This window comes from Embiotoca jacksoni, unplaced genomic scaffold, assembly GCF_022577435.1.
Source record: "Embiotoca jacksoni isolate LCO1_2020_lvr unplaced genomic scaffold, fEmbJac1.0.p SCAF_3, whole genome shotgun sequence".
Lineage (NCBI taxonomy): Eukaryota > Metazoa > Chordata > Actinopteri > Embiotocidae > Embiotoca > Embiotoca jacksoni.
The window spans coordinates 4209889-4226046 of NW_027185381.1; the positions used below are offsets into that span (position 1 = coordinate 4209889).

The 16158-nt window shown below is 41.1% G+C and overlaps 1 protein-coding gene across 1 annotated transcript; it reads left to right on the forward strand.

Moving 5' to 3' along the window:
• The first annotated feature begins 325 nt into the window (after positions 1-325).
• kbtbd13b (kelch repeat and BTB domain containing 13b) lies at positions 326-4448 on the forward strand. The gene is made up of 2 exons (XM_069162692.1): positions 326-1869; positions 4394-4448. Exon 1 carries the CDS (start codon positions 340-342, stop codon positions 1780-1782), a length of 1443 nt encoding a protein of 480 aa, XP_069018793.1. The 5' UTR covers positions 326-339; the 3' UTR covers positions 1783-1869; positions 4394-4448.
• Positions 4449-16158: the final 11710 nt, after the last annotated feature.

The window sequence follows — 16158 nt, forward strand, 5'->3', positions numbered from 1 at the left end:
AAAATATGGAGTGGAATCTGCGAGTGAAAAAACACTATGTGAATGCCTAAATATGCATCAACACATCAGTGCCCTTCAATCTTGTCTAATACAGTAACCTACCAACCCTGTGTTCACTTGTTCCCGTCCTGTCCACAGCATGAAAATGACTCCAATCATTTGTTCTCTGCTATATTTAGCTGCTGCTATTTTAAAACCTGTGAAAGAACTGATCCTTGTTGAAAAGCGAGTCATTTCCCTCCAGCTCTGCTCCTAGACTTTTGGAAATGTTTCACCCACTTGCGACAATTTAGGATATTTAGAGGATATTTTCTTGACTGTCACAGTTGGTGAATAGTAATGTCCGTCCATGGCAAGGTATCAGAGGACAACGGCAGCTGTGATGGCGCGAATGGGGAAAGGTATCTACCATGTGCTGCCTCCAGTCTCGTATCGGCTAAATTAACCGTTGTGGTTGGAGACACCCACTTCTCCGAGGATAAAATGTTACTCGTTCAGAGCTGTGACTATTTCCAAGCTCTGTATCGCTCTGGGATGAAGGAATGTCAGCAGGAAGAAATCCACCTCAAGTCTCTGCGTGCTCGAGGCTTCCTCATTGCCCTGGCAGTTTTACGTGGTGAGATGCCAATTCTGAATGAAGACGACATTGTCGAAGCCATTGAATGCGCTGCTTTCCTGCAGGTGACATCACTCACCAAGCATCTTATCGACCTCATTGACGCCGATAACTGTCTGCTAATGTATCACACAGCTGCAACCTTTGGCCTGATGGATCTTTACCACGCTGCTGCGCTGTTCATTCGAGATATGTACAGCGACCTGGAGAACGACGTCAAGGCAACCTTGCCATCAGAGCTGGTCTCTTATGTGGAGTCTTTGAGTCCCAGTGTGTTTATGGCCGTAGGGGCACATGTGACTTGTGGTGGGGATAAAACTGTGCACGCCTCCAGGACGGTCTGCTACCTGGATGAAACCGGCAACAACTGGAAAGTATTAACAGACCTACCACTAGAGGCCAGCACCTCCATGGCCGGAGTGACTGTTTTAGACAACAAACTCTACATCGTTGGAGGCGTTCATGGAATCGATAAACAGGCTATGGACTCTAGTTTTTGCTACAGCATCGAAGACAACAGCTGGAGCAGGATTGCTGGTCCGGCACAGCTGCGCTATAATCATAACCTTGTTGGTGTAGATGGTCATCTTTATGCCATTGGAGGAGAATATGAGAGAACAGTGATGTCGTCTGTGGAAGCGTATGACATAAAGACCGGTAGATGGACATTCGCAGCTCACTTACCTCGGCCGGCAGCGGGAGCAGCTTACACCAAAACCATGAGCAGGATATTTGTGTGTTTATGGAGGCCAATGGAGACCACAGAGATCTACGAGTATGTTTCAGGGAAAGATGAGTGGCGGCTCGTTACCACGCTGATCAGGCACCAGAGCTATGGCCACTGCATGGTGGGCCACAGGGACAACGTCTACATCATGAGGAATGGCCCGTCTGACGACTTCCTGAGATGCCTGATGGACTGTTACAATCTGAGCTCGGGCCAGTGGTCATCCCTGCCGGGACACTTCGCCAACAGCAGAGGTTCTCTGTTCACCGCTGTGGTGAGGGGTGACTCTGTGTTCACGCTCAACAGAAGCACGACTCTAGAGTACACAGTCGAGGGTAAAAGCTGGAAGCCCCGGCGACAGATGGAGGGTTTCCCCAGAAATGGATCTGTGTGGACATTTCTGCTCCGGCTGCCGGATGCGTTCATGCTGCAGAAGTGACTTTGTGTGGTCTGGAATTCATTGGATTGTCTACATCGTTTGACCCTCTCGTTACACTTGTTTCTGCAGACCTGTGCTTCAATACATGTAATGGATCATTCTTGTTTATTACATCTAGCGTAATGGTTTTGGTCATTTCTCCCTTTTGTTCTGTTTGCTTCCTGTCTCCTCCCACCCGAAGTCCTCAGTTTCTGTCTCGTCTTGCTCAGTCTCCTGCCTGCCCCGCCAATCTCACCTGTTCCTAGTTCCCCAATCTGGCTCACCTACAACTACTTCAAAATCACACAATCAGCCCTGTCTGTATTTGACGGTCGATCAAAAAGTTCAAAGACTGCTCCTGTTGAGGGTGAATGGTAAGTAGCACTGAAATCCATGGAGCAGGGGGAAGTTATAACCTTTGTTCATAACTATTCTGAGTTTCAACGCATTATTATCATTAGCACCTGAGTTACACATGGTTTTGTGAACTCTGGTCTGGGCACATGGCAATTTCGCCATGGATATGAGAAGAGGGTCCACGTACAATTTTGTGTCAGACTCTGGAAATTGACAACAAGACCCTTGAAATGCTTCAGAAAGCATTTCAATAAAGAAATTAGCTGGGTGGGGGTGTTTTGAGTGATCTTTGCATTTCAAGAGGGGCAGAACGTCACTGCCAAAAACCACGAAAGGCGCATCAGGTCAAGAGCACAACCAGGTGGTTTCTTTGACTTTCGGCAATGTTGTGCACCATGAATTAGTCTCCCAGAGTCAGACTGTCAACACCAAGCTGTTCTGAGATTTTCTGAGACGTCTAAGGGGAAAAACATTTGGTTTGAATTGAAAACCCCGCTACCGGATTTGGCTCCTTGAAACTTCTTGGTGTTCCCCAAAACCTTTGACACAAACTTTGATGTGCGCTCTGCGTCTGTCAAGTGTAAGGTGCATGGATTCCGTGCACCCAGACCAGCGCTCACAAAACATGCAAAAACCCAGATGCTGATGTTGATCAAGTGACCATCTTGGAGTACTTACTCACCACAAAGCTTCCCTTGGATTTATGCACGTCATGGTGTTACACGTTGTTCACACACACAACAGGAGAGGTCTCGTAACTTTTTGATCCACCCTGTATATGCTTCCTTATATGCTCAAACCTAAATCAGTAGCCATTAACAACTTTAGAATGGGCTAACATAATGTCAATGTGGATTAGTTCAAGAGCTGGCCCTGATTCTTTTTTCTTTAGGACTAACTACTGGCTGAGCAAGCTGAGGTGTCAGGTGGTAAAGATGTGAAGATGATGGCAAAGCCAGAGGCATGTTGTTGTTTCCCAGTTCTGTGCAGCTTACACAAGATGGATGCCCTACTGAGTAAAGGACAAAAAGCTACAATACTTGTTAAGTGTGTCATTTGGCTTTTTGGAAGAACAATTGGCAAAAAGCAGGAGAGCTGTCTGAAAAGCCTTTGGTTGAGAAAAAAGTGAGGGCCTGGACCAATAAAACAAATCAATAGCATGTGTTAATTGTTGATATTCTGTAACTACTAAGTGTAAGTATTCAGTCGATAATACAGTACAACGCTGACTTAATAATTACATTTAATTACATGACAGGAAGTGTCTACAAAGTTGTATTTTGTATTGTTTTGCATGCATTTCCTGTCTGTGCACTGCATGCCACCCTATGGAGGAGCTCTGCAGGCACACATTTGTTGCAGCCCTTGTACATGTTGTTGCTCTTGTCTAGAATCTGCAGTACCGATGGCTGTACCATGGTGTTTTCAGCATTTTGGCATTGATTAAGTACTGAAGTATTGGTTCTTGAGACGGCCCAAGCCTAAACAAAATACCGGTGTCACTTTGGTACATGCCAAGAACCTCGGCAGAATGTAGCTGCAGCAGTAAATGGGACAATGTGAACCCTGTACTACAGAAGCTGCAAGATAGGACAATTACCTTTCATAAATAGTCCCGCATTGCAAGACCATTCTCCACCGCACCGTGCCAGTGCTGAAGAATGGTATCGCTGCACCCGTATGTCATTCTAGAATTAAAAAAAATGCTCTGGCTTGTTTGTTTCTCTTTAAACCAATCGTAGTGATCTGGGGTGGTGCTAAGCCCAGGATGCAAATTAGTGCAGGAGGGAGCTGGTTGTGGTGCAACAATTACAAGTGAGGAAACGAGCAGTAGATATTAAAATGGCTTAAAACCCAGCAAAGGACTAAAAAAGTTGGCTAGCTTTACTCGCTCCTGTAACATTCTTTTACAGGACTCCTTTTTTCTGTGGGATTTATTGATGTGAATGTTTTTATGTTGCCATAGTTTATTGGTTTACAAAAGAAAAGCTTAAAAAGAAAGGTTAATAAAAAAGCATAAATACATTGGAACAAAACTGTTTTTCATATAGAATTTCAAATCTTCCATTAATTGTTGGAATAAAGCTGTGATTTATCATAGAAATCAGTAACTTTGAGTGAATTTGATAAGAAACTGAATTTAAGAGATTATTTGTGTAACTGTGTGCCTTCCAGGTCCATCAGGATGTGTTTAATAAATGGTATTGTAATGCAGTCAGTGCGTCGCTGCCTGCTGCCGGCTCTCATGTAAAGTCCACTGTTCCTCCTCACACAGAGCTTCTGTTTCCTGCGGCAGCCTCTGTTTCCTGTTGGCACCGACTGGCCGCGATGATGATGATGATGATGATGGAGGTTAACGGCAGGCAGAGCCAGGCACCATGGTCAGCTGGGCAGGACGCCAGCAGCAGGCAGTGATCCTAAATCTGACCGGCTATACTGAGCATAGCCGGGGTCAGGTCAGGACACAGCGCTTGGGCTGATGCCCTCCATAACCCCCCAGCTGGGAATGAAGCCAGGAAGCAGAGCTCTGACTGGGTGATGGATATGTGTCCATCTGCAGACATTAAGCAGGTTATCAGTGTATGACCACATGATTGGAGGGTGTGCTGTCTGCTTTGCATTTCTGCACATTCTCAGTTCACGTACCCAGAACAAAACGGCTGCTGTTCTTCTTTGTATCAGCTTTGTGTTTTTCCTGAGTGGTGGAATAATTAAGTACACTTTCTCAAGTATGGTACTTCATGTTAAGGTACTTACTTTTATTTTCCTCGACTGTTACCATTTTACGTGACTTTGTACTTTTACTTCAGCCAGTACTGAAAATTTCAGCTTTTGTTAAATAAAATTCCAGATGAAGTAACTAGATAATAAACTTGTAAATTATGTTTTATTATAAACCAAACACCCAGCAGTATATTATGCAGTTAAAGTAATAATCTCTGTGGTCTGAGGCTGATGTTTTTCCGACTTAGTACAGTTCACACACATTCCAAGACTGTTTCATCTACTAGCAAAATGAATGTTTCCATCACAATACATACAGTGGAATTGGAGCATATTCACTTTTTGGCCACATTACAATGTAGATTTCATTGTAAATGGATAAATATGCCATTTTTACCATCCATCTACACTTCATAACCCATAATAAAGTGGAAGCACGTTTTTGAAATTCATTAAAAATCACAAACTGAAATCTCTAATTTAAAAAAGTTTTCAGACCCTTAAAACAGTATTTTATTGAAATCCCTTTTTGGAAAAGTCTCAACTAAAACTTTGGGCATTTGCGAGGTTTGGCTACAACACAATGTGTAGTGAGGAGACCAGAAATTAATAAAAAAAAATTCAAGCAGCTTCAATTTGAGTTGTCAAACACTACAGAATGTATCCCTTTAGTTTAGAGTGTATACGGCGTGTTGGAATTTATTTAGATGTCTTTGTGAAGTGGGCTGTCACATTCCTCTACCACTAAACTGCAGGACATGAACAGAGCATTAGTCTTACTAATGTATAAGCACGGCCTAAAATAGTCACCTTACATCTTGAAAGTCAGATCAAACTGAAGATAACAGAGACTCTCGCTGCAGGCAATGTTCTGGTCAGTTTTGGTTCTTCTTCATTTGAGGATAAAGACTTTCCAATCCAACAAAGAACAGCTTAAAAAATGAGCTCTGTGATAGAAAACACTGGGATGGCCGGTTGAAAAAAGGGAAGTGCGTATTTTTTTTGGCTGAAGGCTGAGGTCAGCGAGGTGACACGCGCTCTATGATCTCTGTGTTTACATGCATGTGTGTTGTTACCCAACCAGCAGAGCAAGAAGTAGGTTAGTCTAAAAACAGCCTTCACACACATGCGACACACTGGTGGTCTGAAGTGGTGATGTCATTGAGTCTGTGGTGCAGCTGACCCCTGGAGTGGCCTCTGAAACCGCTGGCGCTCCATCAAACCTTCAACCTCTATGCCTCAGTCACTATGAAGCAAGAATATGTGGAAATATTATTGAAAAATAAATAATGTACTTTTCAGAGTACCGAAATTTTTTACATAAATTTGGAAAGACCCAAAGTCAACCCTTTAAAACTTCATAACTTGAGAAATCCCCCAGAAACTAATTGAAATATTAAATGTAATGTTCTCCACTTAAGTCACACTTACTTAAAATGGACAGGTTATTAGGTGTTTTAGATGTCAACCTTTAAAGTTCTTAATTATCAAATTGACTAGATCTTTAAGGGGACATTTGCATCAACACCAGAGCAACCCAATGATTAATGGATAGATTAAGTTATTATACCTATACTAAGGAAATTCAGTAGATTATTATGTAAATTAAAGCTATGCTGTACTTTTACATAGAAAGGATTGTTTGATATATTCTAGCCCTTGCCAAATGAGTTAACACAATGCTAATTTAACCTATAGATGCAGGATAAATCGGCGTATTTCACAGGATACAGAGATTCGTCTTCTTCTTTCCCGTATTGCTCTCTGCAAACAATATTATCTGGCTACTCATTTTGGCGAGTGGGCACTACTAACCTGGTGCAATTTTTGATATCACCCTCCGTCGCGATTGCAAGCAACCTGAGCAAATACTAAAAGGTGACATGAAAATACTGCAGACCACTGATTGGTCAGCGAGAATCGTCCCAACCACTGCGTCACCATGGACGTGACATAGAACATCCTGCACAAACCCCACATTGTTAACTCGTCAAGCTACAGTTTTTTTTTTTATTCACTAGAGTATACTGGATTGATGGCAATCCATAACTTTTTTCTTGCTGCCTTTAGTCTCCCCTGAAACAAAATTTGTCTCCTTGCTGTGACAAACAGCTTGACAAACAGTTTGTCTAATGCATTAGAACTAAAGATTTTCATCCATCAGGAGATACCGCCCCACCAACGACCCCTCCTGCAGCCTGTGAGACAAAGGCGAGAGCTGTCTACTCAGCACCAGTGCACAAAGTTCACACTTTCAGACTTTGAGACCGTAAATGGTTTTCTCCCTCAGTGGGGGGAAAAAGAGCCTATTTATAGACTTTGAGTGAGGCAACATGAAGTTGGCCTTCTTTAAACAATTGTAGCATTAAGGAAACTGTGTGTGGTCTGTGCGAGGCATGGCCATCATTCAGCAGTAAAAGGGTTCTTAAACACGGTCAATGAATTGGCTCATTTTACTGTTGGTGGCGAAAGGTTTTGAAGGTTTATCGAAGTGATAATTTTACGTTTTAGAAGATACTTTGGGAATATTGACACCACAGTTCAGTAAATATGAAACTACATCTTGTTAGATGTAGTTTCATATTTGGTTAGACCAGGGACCAGGGACGACTACGCTGTCTCTGTCTCAAGGCAATAAAATCTACTTACATCTACTCGTTAGCTCAAAGTGTGACATATTTACAATAGTTTCTGGGAAATCTTGTGTTTAACGAGAAAGCTGCTTTACAATGTCCTGAATTATCGAGTTCACAAGAATGTGTTTCCTGAGATACAGACAACAGCATGAAAACATAGTGATCAAGTGATCTTTAGCACATGAATATGAACATATTTTGTACCGGGGAGAAATGTTGAAAGAAGTTATTTTCTTTTTTCTCGGAAGGGTTGGGAATAAACCTTTCTCCAAATAACCAAAATGTTGCTTTGAAGATACTTTAACCTATATTTGTACGAAAACAAAATCAATTGGCAATAAAAAAAAATAATAATAATTTGACCCACAACTTGAGTATTATGGTTTAACAGGCGATGTTTTTTTAGGGGGAAAAAAAACCTCTGTACACTACCTGCTCAGCAGCAAACAGCAGAAAGACACTGGACATAGAGATAAGGTTGAAGGAAAGACAACCCAAAGTCATGAAAATTGAGGCAGGAGGCAGAGCCAAAAGGTGAGCTTAAGGCTACTTACAGGATGCTGGTCCTTTTATAAACACAACAAGGAGCTGGCAAATATTCAAATGCCAGAAAAAAAAAGTCTAAATCCCAACTAACACAAGGAAGCATACAGGGGTTAAAGTCGTTATTAGTAATGAACTGGGCCTGTTTTGGAAGATTATCACAAGTTCATCAGACTATTGGGGGGGTATTTATTTATGATTGTGTTCAGTCAAATATCTGAAATTAAAATACCGTTGTATATATATATATCTGTAGCTATGGACACATGCTAAGAGTAATTCTTCTGATTCTAAACTCCCTTCCAGGATGTTGAAAAGGTCTGCTCCGAAAACCTCAATGCACACTGGGATTTTTTCTAAGCAGTTGAGAAGACCACCTAACAGTTAATGTGGCAACCATGAGATGACCTCATTACCTGTTATCTCTCTGCTGTCGTCTCTGAAATAATGGCACAAGAAGACTCACATGCTTCAGTGTCCACATTCGTCTGACAGTTATAGATTATCGCTATAAGCTGATTCTGATAGAAATAAATCAGTGGCTGCCCGGAGGCAGGGAAATCAGTCTAAAAACTGATGGACTAGAAAAGTGTGCAGGACTTTGTAAAAGGCAATGTTCTAAAACTCCTATGAAGTAATTTTAAACTTCAGTTTTATTACTCTTCATTTCAATTTCAGTCTAGTCTCACTTTTTTTGATAAAACCCTCAGGCCTGAAGGTAACAGGTGTCCCATCCTTTGTGTGCTTTGGTTTTAAATGAGACCCCCACCCACCGTCCTCAGCATAAGCAGACAATGATGTGTGACTCCCATGAATATGAAATGTATGAGTGTGTTTTAAAGCAGCTGAGCTTCTCTGTGTGCTTCCCTTTAACCAGTCTTGTGTGTGGACAGCCTGGAGGCGTGGCTGAAGACATTTCTCACTGGGCTTGGAGACAGCTGACCTCTGACCTCTTAACTCGTCTCAATGTTTTTTTCACGTTGAGTTGTTATTAGTGTCATAGCACACAAGAGGCCGCTAGTCATTCATCATCAGAATTCTCAAATAAATGGGGATAATTTACAGAGACACTGAATGCATTTATCACAGTTGTCATGAGGATAAAAATGGTTTGTGTTTTTATGCTCCTTTAGACCGATTTTTCTGTCTTAAAACATGCACATTAACAAGTTCCTTCAAAGTTTATGTGAATAAAACCGTTGCTGATTCTGTAGCTGACCATTTCCTGCAGACAAGTTGTGGCAGAACTCTGTTTGACACAGTGGATGGAGGGAAACAAGTGGTTTCCACTGCTTCTAGTCTCTGTGCTGAAACTAAACGCATTATGGATGTCTGTGCTGGATGCACAAAAAAAAAAAAAAAAACTTTCACATTACTAAGGCTTTTTTTTTTTTAAGGCCTTCAATAAACACTTGGTGTATGCAGCATTATACCTACTTTATGGAGCACAAGACAACTTTGCACAAAATTGTAAAATTGGAAGAAAAGTCATGAGAAAATCACAGCTGCAAAAATATCATTCCGGGCCGAATATTTTCACACAACCGAGGTGCGATTATTGCTCAATAAATACATGTACAGTAGACTGTAGCTACTGTGTGGCACATATCCTGAAAGCGTGTTTCTTCTACTTCAACTTCAAACATTTTAAATACAAGTCCCCACTGGTTTTACAGTGGAAGAGGTTAACTTGTTACTTCAGTTATATGTACAGTGGTGATCTAAAAAGACTGACAGCACATTAAAAAAAATATGTATAATAGTCATGTCAAATTATTAAATAATCAGAAAATTTGAAGATTCAGAAATATTTAAAAACACAAATAAGTGGGGACATTTCAAAATGAAGAAGAAATGTGTAAGGAGTCCACGTGTGGTGCTGGCTAAAATAAAGACGCAAGACCTCTGAGTAGCAAAAGTCCCTGTCGATAAGTAAGATCTCCAAAGATGAGAAACGAGTCCAGACACCAGGAATGGGCCGAGATATATTCTCCTATAAAACTCCTATTTACTGAAGAATCCAAGTTAGAGATTTGGGTCAGTAACAGAAGGGTGGATGTAAGGAGACAAACAGGAGGCGCGATGAGACCGCAGTGTATCGAACCCACTGTGAAACATGGTGGTGGAAATATTCAGGTCTGGGGATGTATTGCCGCTCCGTACCTGCATGAAATCGACTACACCTCGACCAAAGAGAAGTAGGACTCCAGAGAGAGAGAAGGATTCATACTTTCATACTGCAGAGGATAAGGAGCCCAAATACACTCTTAAAGCTTTGCAGACCCAATTGAAGACCAAAGACAACCCAAAAAGTGCTAATTGTCTCAGACTTTCCTCCACAGTCACCTGACCTCAGCCCCACTGAACGTTTGTGGGGCAGACTGAAGACTGAGAAAGCCAAAAATTCCTGACTTCATAAGACGCTCTTTGAGACATTGTTAGATCGTGCTTGGTTCTCAGATTATTTTGTTAAAACTTGTGCTGCAATATAAAGCAGCCAGATATAAGTAGTATTTAATGTGAAACTTTGTGGAAAAAAATTGCACTAGATTACATCATGAAATTAATATATTTACAATAAGACTGTATTTAAATGACGACGTCAAAACGAGCTGACAACAACGTGACAGAAAAAGCCACAGGTTTAGTTCACCGCCCTCATCTGTCTCCTCCACACACCACACCTCCCAAACACCTCTGCTGCCTTCCCCCTCCCCCATCTCTCCCCCCTGGTGAGCTGCAAGGCTACCGGACCTGGCGGCATCAGCCCCGGGGTCCTGAAGACCTGCGCCGTCCAGCTGGCTGAGGTCCTACAACACCTCTTCAACCTGAGCCTGAAGCAGGAGGAGGTCCCGGTGCTGTGGAAGACGTCCTGCCTGGTTCCTGTCCCCAAGAAGACGACTCCATCTGGCCTCAACGACTACCGACCAGTTGCCCTCACATCTCATGTGATGAAGGTGCTGGAGAGGCTGGTCTTGGCCCACCTCAGGCCGCTGGTGAAATCTTCTCTGGACCCTCTGCAATTTGCATACCAGCCTCATGTGGGAGTGGACGATGCCATCATCTACCTGCTGCAACGAGCTCAGTCCCACCTGGATGGAACCGGTGACTGTGAGAATCACTTTCTTTGATTTCTCCAGTGCATTTAACACCATCCAACCACTGCTGCTGAGTGAGAAGCTGCGGGTGGTGGGGGTGGACGCGTCCACCGTCTCCTGGATCACTGACTACCTGACAGGCAGACCACAGTTTGTCCGTCTGGGCAGTGTGCTGTCTGATACGGTGGTCAGTGGTATTGGAGCTCCACAGGGAACTGTTCTGTCTCCCTTCCTGTTCACCTTATACACAACTAACTTCCAGTACAACTCAGAGTCCTGCCATCTGCAGAAGTTCTCTGATGACTCTGCAGTGGTCGGGTGTATAAGAGATGGACGGGAGGACGAGTACAGGGCAGTAGTGGAGGACTTTGTGGAGTGGGCGGGAAGAAATCACCTGCTCCTGAACGGCCAAGACCAGAGAGATGGTGGTCGACTTCAGGAGGAAGGCGACGGCTCCACAACCGCTGAGAGTTCTGGGAGAGGAGGTGGACATGGTTGAGGAGTACAAGTACCTGGGTGTCTCCATGACAACAGACTGAACTGGAAGACCAACATCAACGCTGTCTACAAGAAGGGGATGAGTCGACTCTTTTTCTTGAGGAAACTCCGATCCTTCAATGTGTACAGCAAGATGTTGGAGATGTTCTACCAGTCTGTTGTGGTCAGTGCATTGTACTTCGCTGTGGTCTGCTGGGGAAGCAGCATTGGAGCCGGAGACACCAAAAGACTTAACAAACTGGTTAAGAAGGCCGGCTCCATCATCGGCTGCAAACTGGACAGCCTGGAAAAGGTGGTGGAGAGGAGGACACTGCACAAACTATTATCCATATTGGATAATCCTGACCACCCTCTCCACCACCTGCTGCAGGGACAGCGGAGCACTTTCTCCAAAAGACTCCTTCAGCTCCGCTGTCACAAGGACAGATACAGGAGATCATTCCTGTCCACTGCAATAAGACTGTACAATAACTCACCTCTGGCAAAATCCATCACACAACAATAACACTGTTGGTTGTCTGTTTTCTTGTTGTTTAAATCTTTGCACTATTGTTTAGTTAGTTTTAATTTAATTTAATTATTCTATTTTATTTAATTCTATTTTATTGTATATACTGTGCATTTTTATATTTTATAATTTTTACTGTTATTTTATTGCTTTCCTGTATCTATAATGCTGCTTTAGCAGAAAAAAAAGTCCCCTTGTGGGATTAATAAAGTAAGTAACTATCTATCTATCTATCTATCTATCTATCTATCTATCTATCTATCTATCTATCTATCTATCTATCTATCTATCTATCTATCTATCTATCTATCTATCTATCTATCTATCTATCTATCTATCTATCTATCTATCTATCTATCTATCCATCCATCCATCCATCCATCCATCCATCCATCCATCCATCCATCCATCCATCCATCCATCTATCTATCTATCTAAAGCTGTGGGATATATTGTCTTCGGCGCCTCGTAAAGTCAGAGGGCACCCAGGGGACAGATGGAGGTTTCGGTGCTGACTGACAAGCAGAAGACAACACTTTGTTGTTGTGCATTGGGTCGTGTAACAAGACCCTCCTCCCCTTCCCTATTCTCTTCAGAGGTCAAAGGTCGAAGGGTGAGCGGGGGTTGTCTGGAAACATGAGACTGACTGAATTCATTTACGTCAGCATCATATGTTCGTTTATTCAAACATATACAATGTGTGCAAACATTAAACATTTATGAGTTTCCATTATTGAGTTTGCACTCTTCTAATTTAATTTTTTTTTTTTTTTTACGTAAGTTCAATGTTACAGAGGATGTATTGCGTAACTTATAGGCATGTTACATCAAATATCAATATAGATTTTTTTTCACTATATCACCAGCAAGCTCTTACCCTGATAATGGCTACTTCATAGATAATATATGGTATAAGAGACATTACACTATCCAATTAGGAGTGGACAACCAAGACACAGTGTTCATTGTAAAAAATTCGAATAACGGGAGGAAGGAGGGTGCAGTTAAGGACAGTTATTGTAAGAATTGTAATCCATTTATTGTAAGAAAAAAACATGTTTTGTTTTAATGTCAGGTTTTGTTTGCCTTGCTGTGTTGGTTTCAGCCTGTTATTGTTTCTGAATGTTTTGGATTTTGTGGAAATAAGTCAACAAAAACTATTTCTTTGGTGTTGTTTATTTGTATTTTTCGGTAAAATTAATCTCAAAGCATAAATATACAACATATGAAACTCCAGCAGTAGCAGCTTCCAAAGAATACAGTATGCAAAGCATGTTTTACATAGAAAGGTAACTTTGAATTGTAGTGCCCTCTTCAGACAACATAATGTCAGCATTCTGTGTTTTTACATGAATGAAAACAGAAACATTCAATTAGAATAAAGCAGTTTTAACTGAATTTAAATTTAATTTAATTGATATTAGAACGGCAATTTAGAAATGATCGTTTGTGTGAGCTTTGCATTAAGATCATCAGACATATGATGTTTATCTTTTTGCGATTACCTTACCCACAAAGCAGCACGATCATCAACAATTTGGAGTGAGAATTTTGTTATGTAACACAACAGAAATGGCTGATTTAGTCTGTTTATCTAGTGCGTCTACAAGTTAGCACTCGGAGCGATGCGTGAACAGTCCCACGTTGGAATAAAAGCTATTCTTCCCATTCTGTTGAGGTCTCTGAAATGCTTGAATGTCTCATAAAATGTCTCAGTTTCATCATTCGATAAGTTTCTTTTTAGTCTATCTGCAATAAAATATTGGTTTATGTGAAATCATTGCATTCTGTTTTTATTTACATGTTACACAGCATTCCAACTTTTTTGCGATTGGGATTGGACATATAAATTGAATTTGCATAAGTGATGATGTAATAGATGACTCTGTTTGTATATAATTTTATGGATTTTATCTTTTTGTTATGCAGTTTATCTGTTCTCGTGCATTTTATCTGTCCTTATACATCTCATTTATTTCCTATATTTTTAAATGTTCCTTTATATCTGTCTTTATGTGAAACAGTTCATGTAATTTTCTTGCTGTAAAGCACTTTGAGCTGCATTTCTTGTATGAAAGGTGCGATACAAATAAAGTTTGTTATTATTAGTATTTATGTCTCAGTTTTGAGCAAAGACAATGTTGCCAGAGTATATAGGCACAGGTCATACTAGCAGGGTAGTCTCTGGATTTAGTGGTGAAAGAATGGTTGTGTTGGTCATGATTAGCATGACCTTGTGGCTTTGAGCAAAGATAATATGAAGACATGGGGCCCTCTTGATAACCCTAGTGAGATAATGGACACTCTCACCTTGTTGCTGAAGCTTTGTTGTAGGTGTTTTTTTGTACTTTGGCATATGGGCATAGCATGCACAGTGTTAGGATAGAATACTGTGAAGTAGTAAGACCTTTGGCAGATATTGAGTCAATTGACCCTTGGGGTGTTATTCTGCATTCATTAGTGAATTCAATTCACTAACTAGGTGTGTCCAAGCCTTTGACTACTAGGCATTTATCTTTCTGAAATGGGTCATTCTCAAAGCGCTTACACTTCAGCACCTAAAGTACCTAGTAGCTAAAGTGTAAGTATAGTCAATATAGTATATTCAGACAAGGGTGCAGTCTTGCAAATGGGCCATTCTCAAATACACTTTAGTGCCTAAGTCTAAGTTTGAGAATGAGTAGGTGTGTCCAAACCTTTGACTACTAAGCCTTTATCTTTCTGAAATGGGTCATTCTTTAGTACCTAAAGTGTAAGTATAGTCAATATAGTGTATTCAGACAAGAGTATAGTCTTCAAGGCTCTTGTCTGAATATTGTCTGAATTGATTTTCCATAAGTGAAAAAAAAAATAAAAAATCTGAAAATGACATTATCACCCCTTCCTTCATTGAAACACCCGTACCAATATAACCTTACCTTACCTAACCCTAACTTTAACTTTAACTTTCCCATTACATAACAGCCTGGTCAGTGGTCATAACTAATCAAGGTTACAAGCAGGAGCAGCGGAAGTGGGACATTCTCCGGACACCTGGCAGGGAAATTTTTTTTGCGGATGAATGGATAATTTTTGAGAACGTTTTTACTCCTGGTGTCAAAAGGCCAAATGGGATTTTTTGAATGGGGGCGGAATTTAAGTAGTAGAACAAACGAGTACTTTTTTTGAATCTCCCCCCGAGAGAGACTTGTGCTTGGACCAACTACGACTGTGTCGGCTCCATCATTAGCTACAAACTGGACAGCCTGGAAAAGGTGGTGGAGAGGAGGACGCTGAGGAAACTATTATCCATATTGGATAATCCTGACCACCCTCTCCACCACCTGCTGCAGGGACAACGGAGCACTTTCTCCAAAAGACTCCTCCAGCTCCGCTGTCACAAGGACAGATACAGGAGATCGTTCCTGTCCACTGCAATAAGACTGTACAATAACTCACCTCTGGCAAAATCCATCACACAACAATAACACTGTTGGTTGTCTGTTTTCTTGTTGTTTAAATCTTTGCACTATTGTTTAGTTAGTTTTAATTTAATTTAATTATTCTATTTTATTTTATTCTATTTTATTGTATATACTGTGCATTTTTATATTTTATATGTTTTACTGTTATTTTATTGCTTTCCTGTATCTATAATGCTGCTTTAGCAGAAAAAAAAGTCCCCTTGTGGGATTAATAAAGTAAGTAACTATCTATCTATCTATCTATCTATCTATCTATCTATCTATCTATCTATCTATCTATCTATCTATCTATCTATCTATCTATCTATCTATCTATCTATCTATCTATCTATCTATCTATCTATCTATCTATCTATCTATCTATCTATCTATCTATCTATCTATCTATCTATCTATCTATCTATCTATCTATCTATCTATCTATCTATCATGCTCCTTACTTTCTATTGCTCGATGGCGCCATCTTGTGGCCGCGCGGGACGACGTTGTCTGCGGAAGAGGAGACCACTTGAAGCTCCGCCCGGAGAAAGGAGGAGAAAGCCCTGGCTGACTCGTAAAGTCACGTTATA

Coding starts and splice junctions, on each gene's coding strand:
- kbtbd13b (XM_069162692.1), top strand. CDS start 340: ATGTCCGTCCATGGCAAGGTATCAGAGGACAACGGCAGCTGTGATGGC.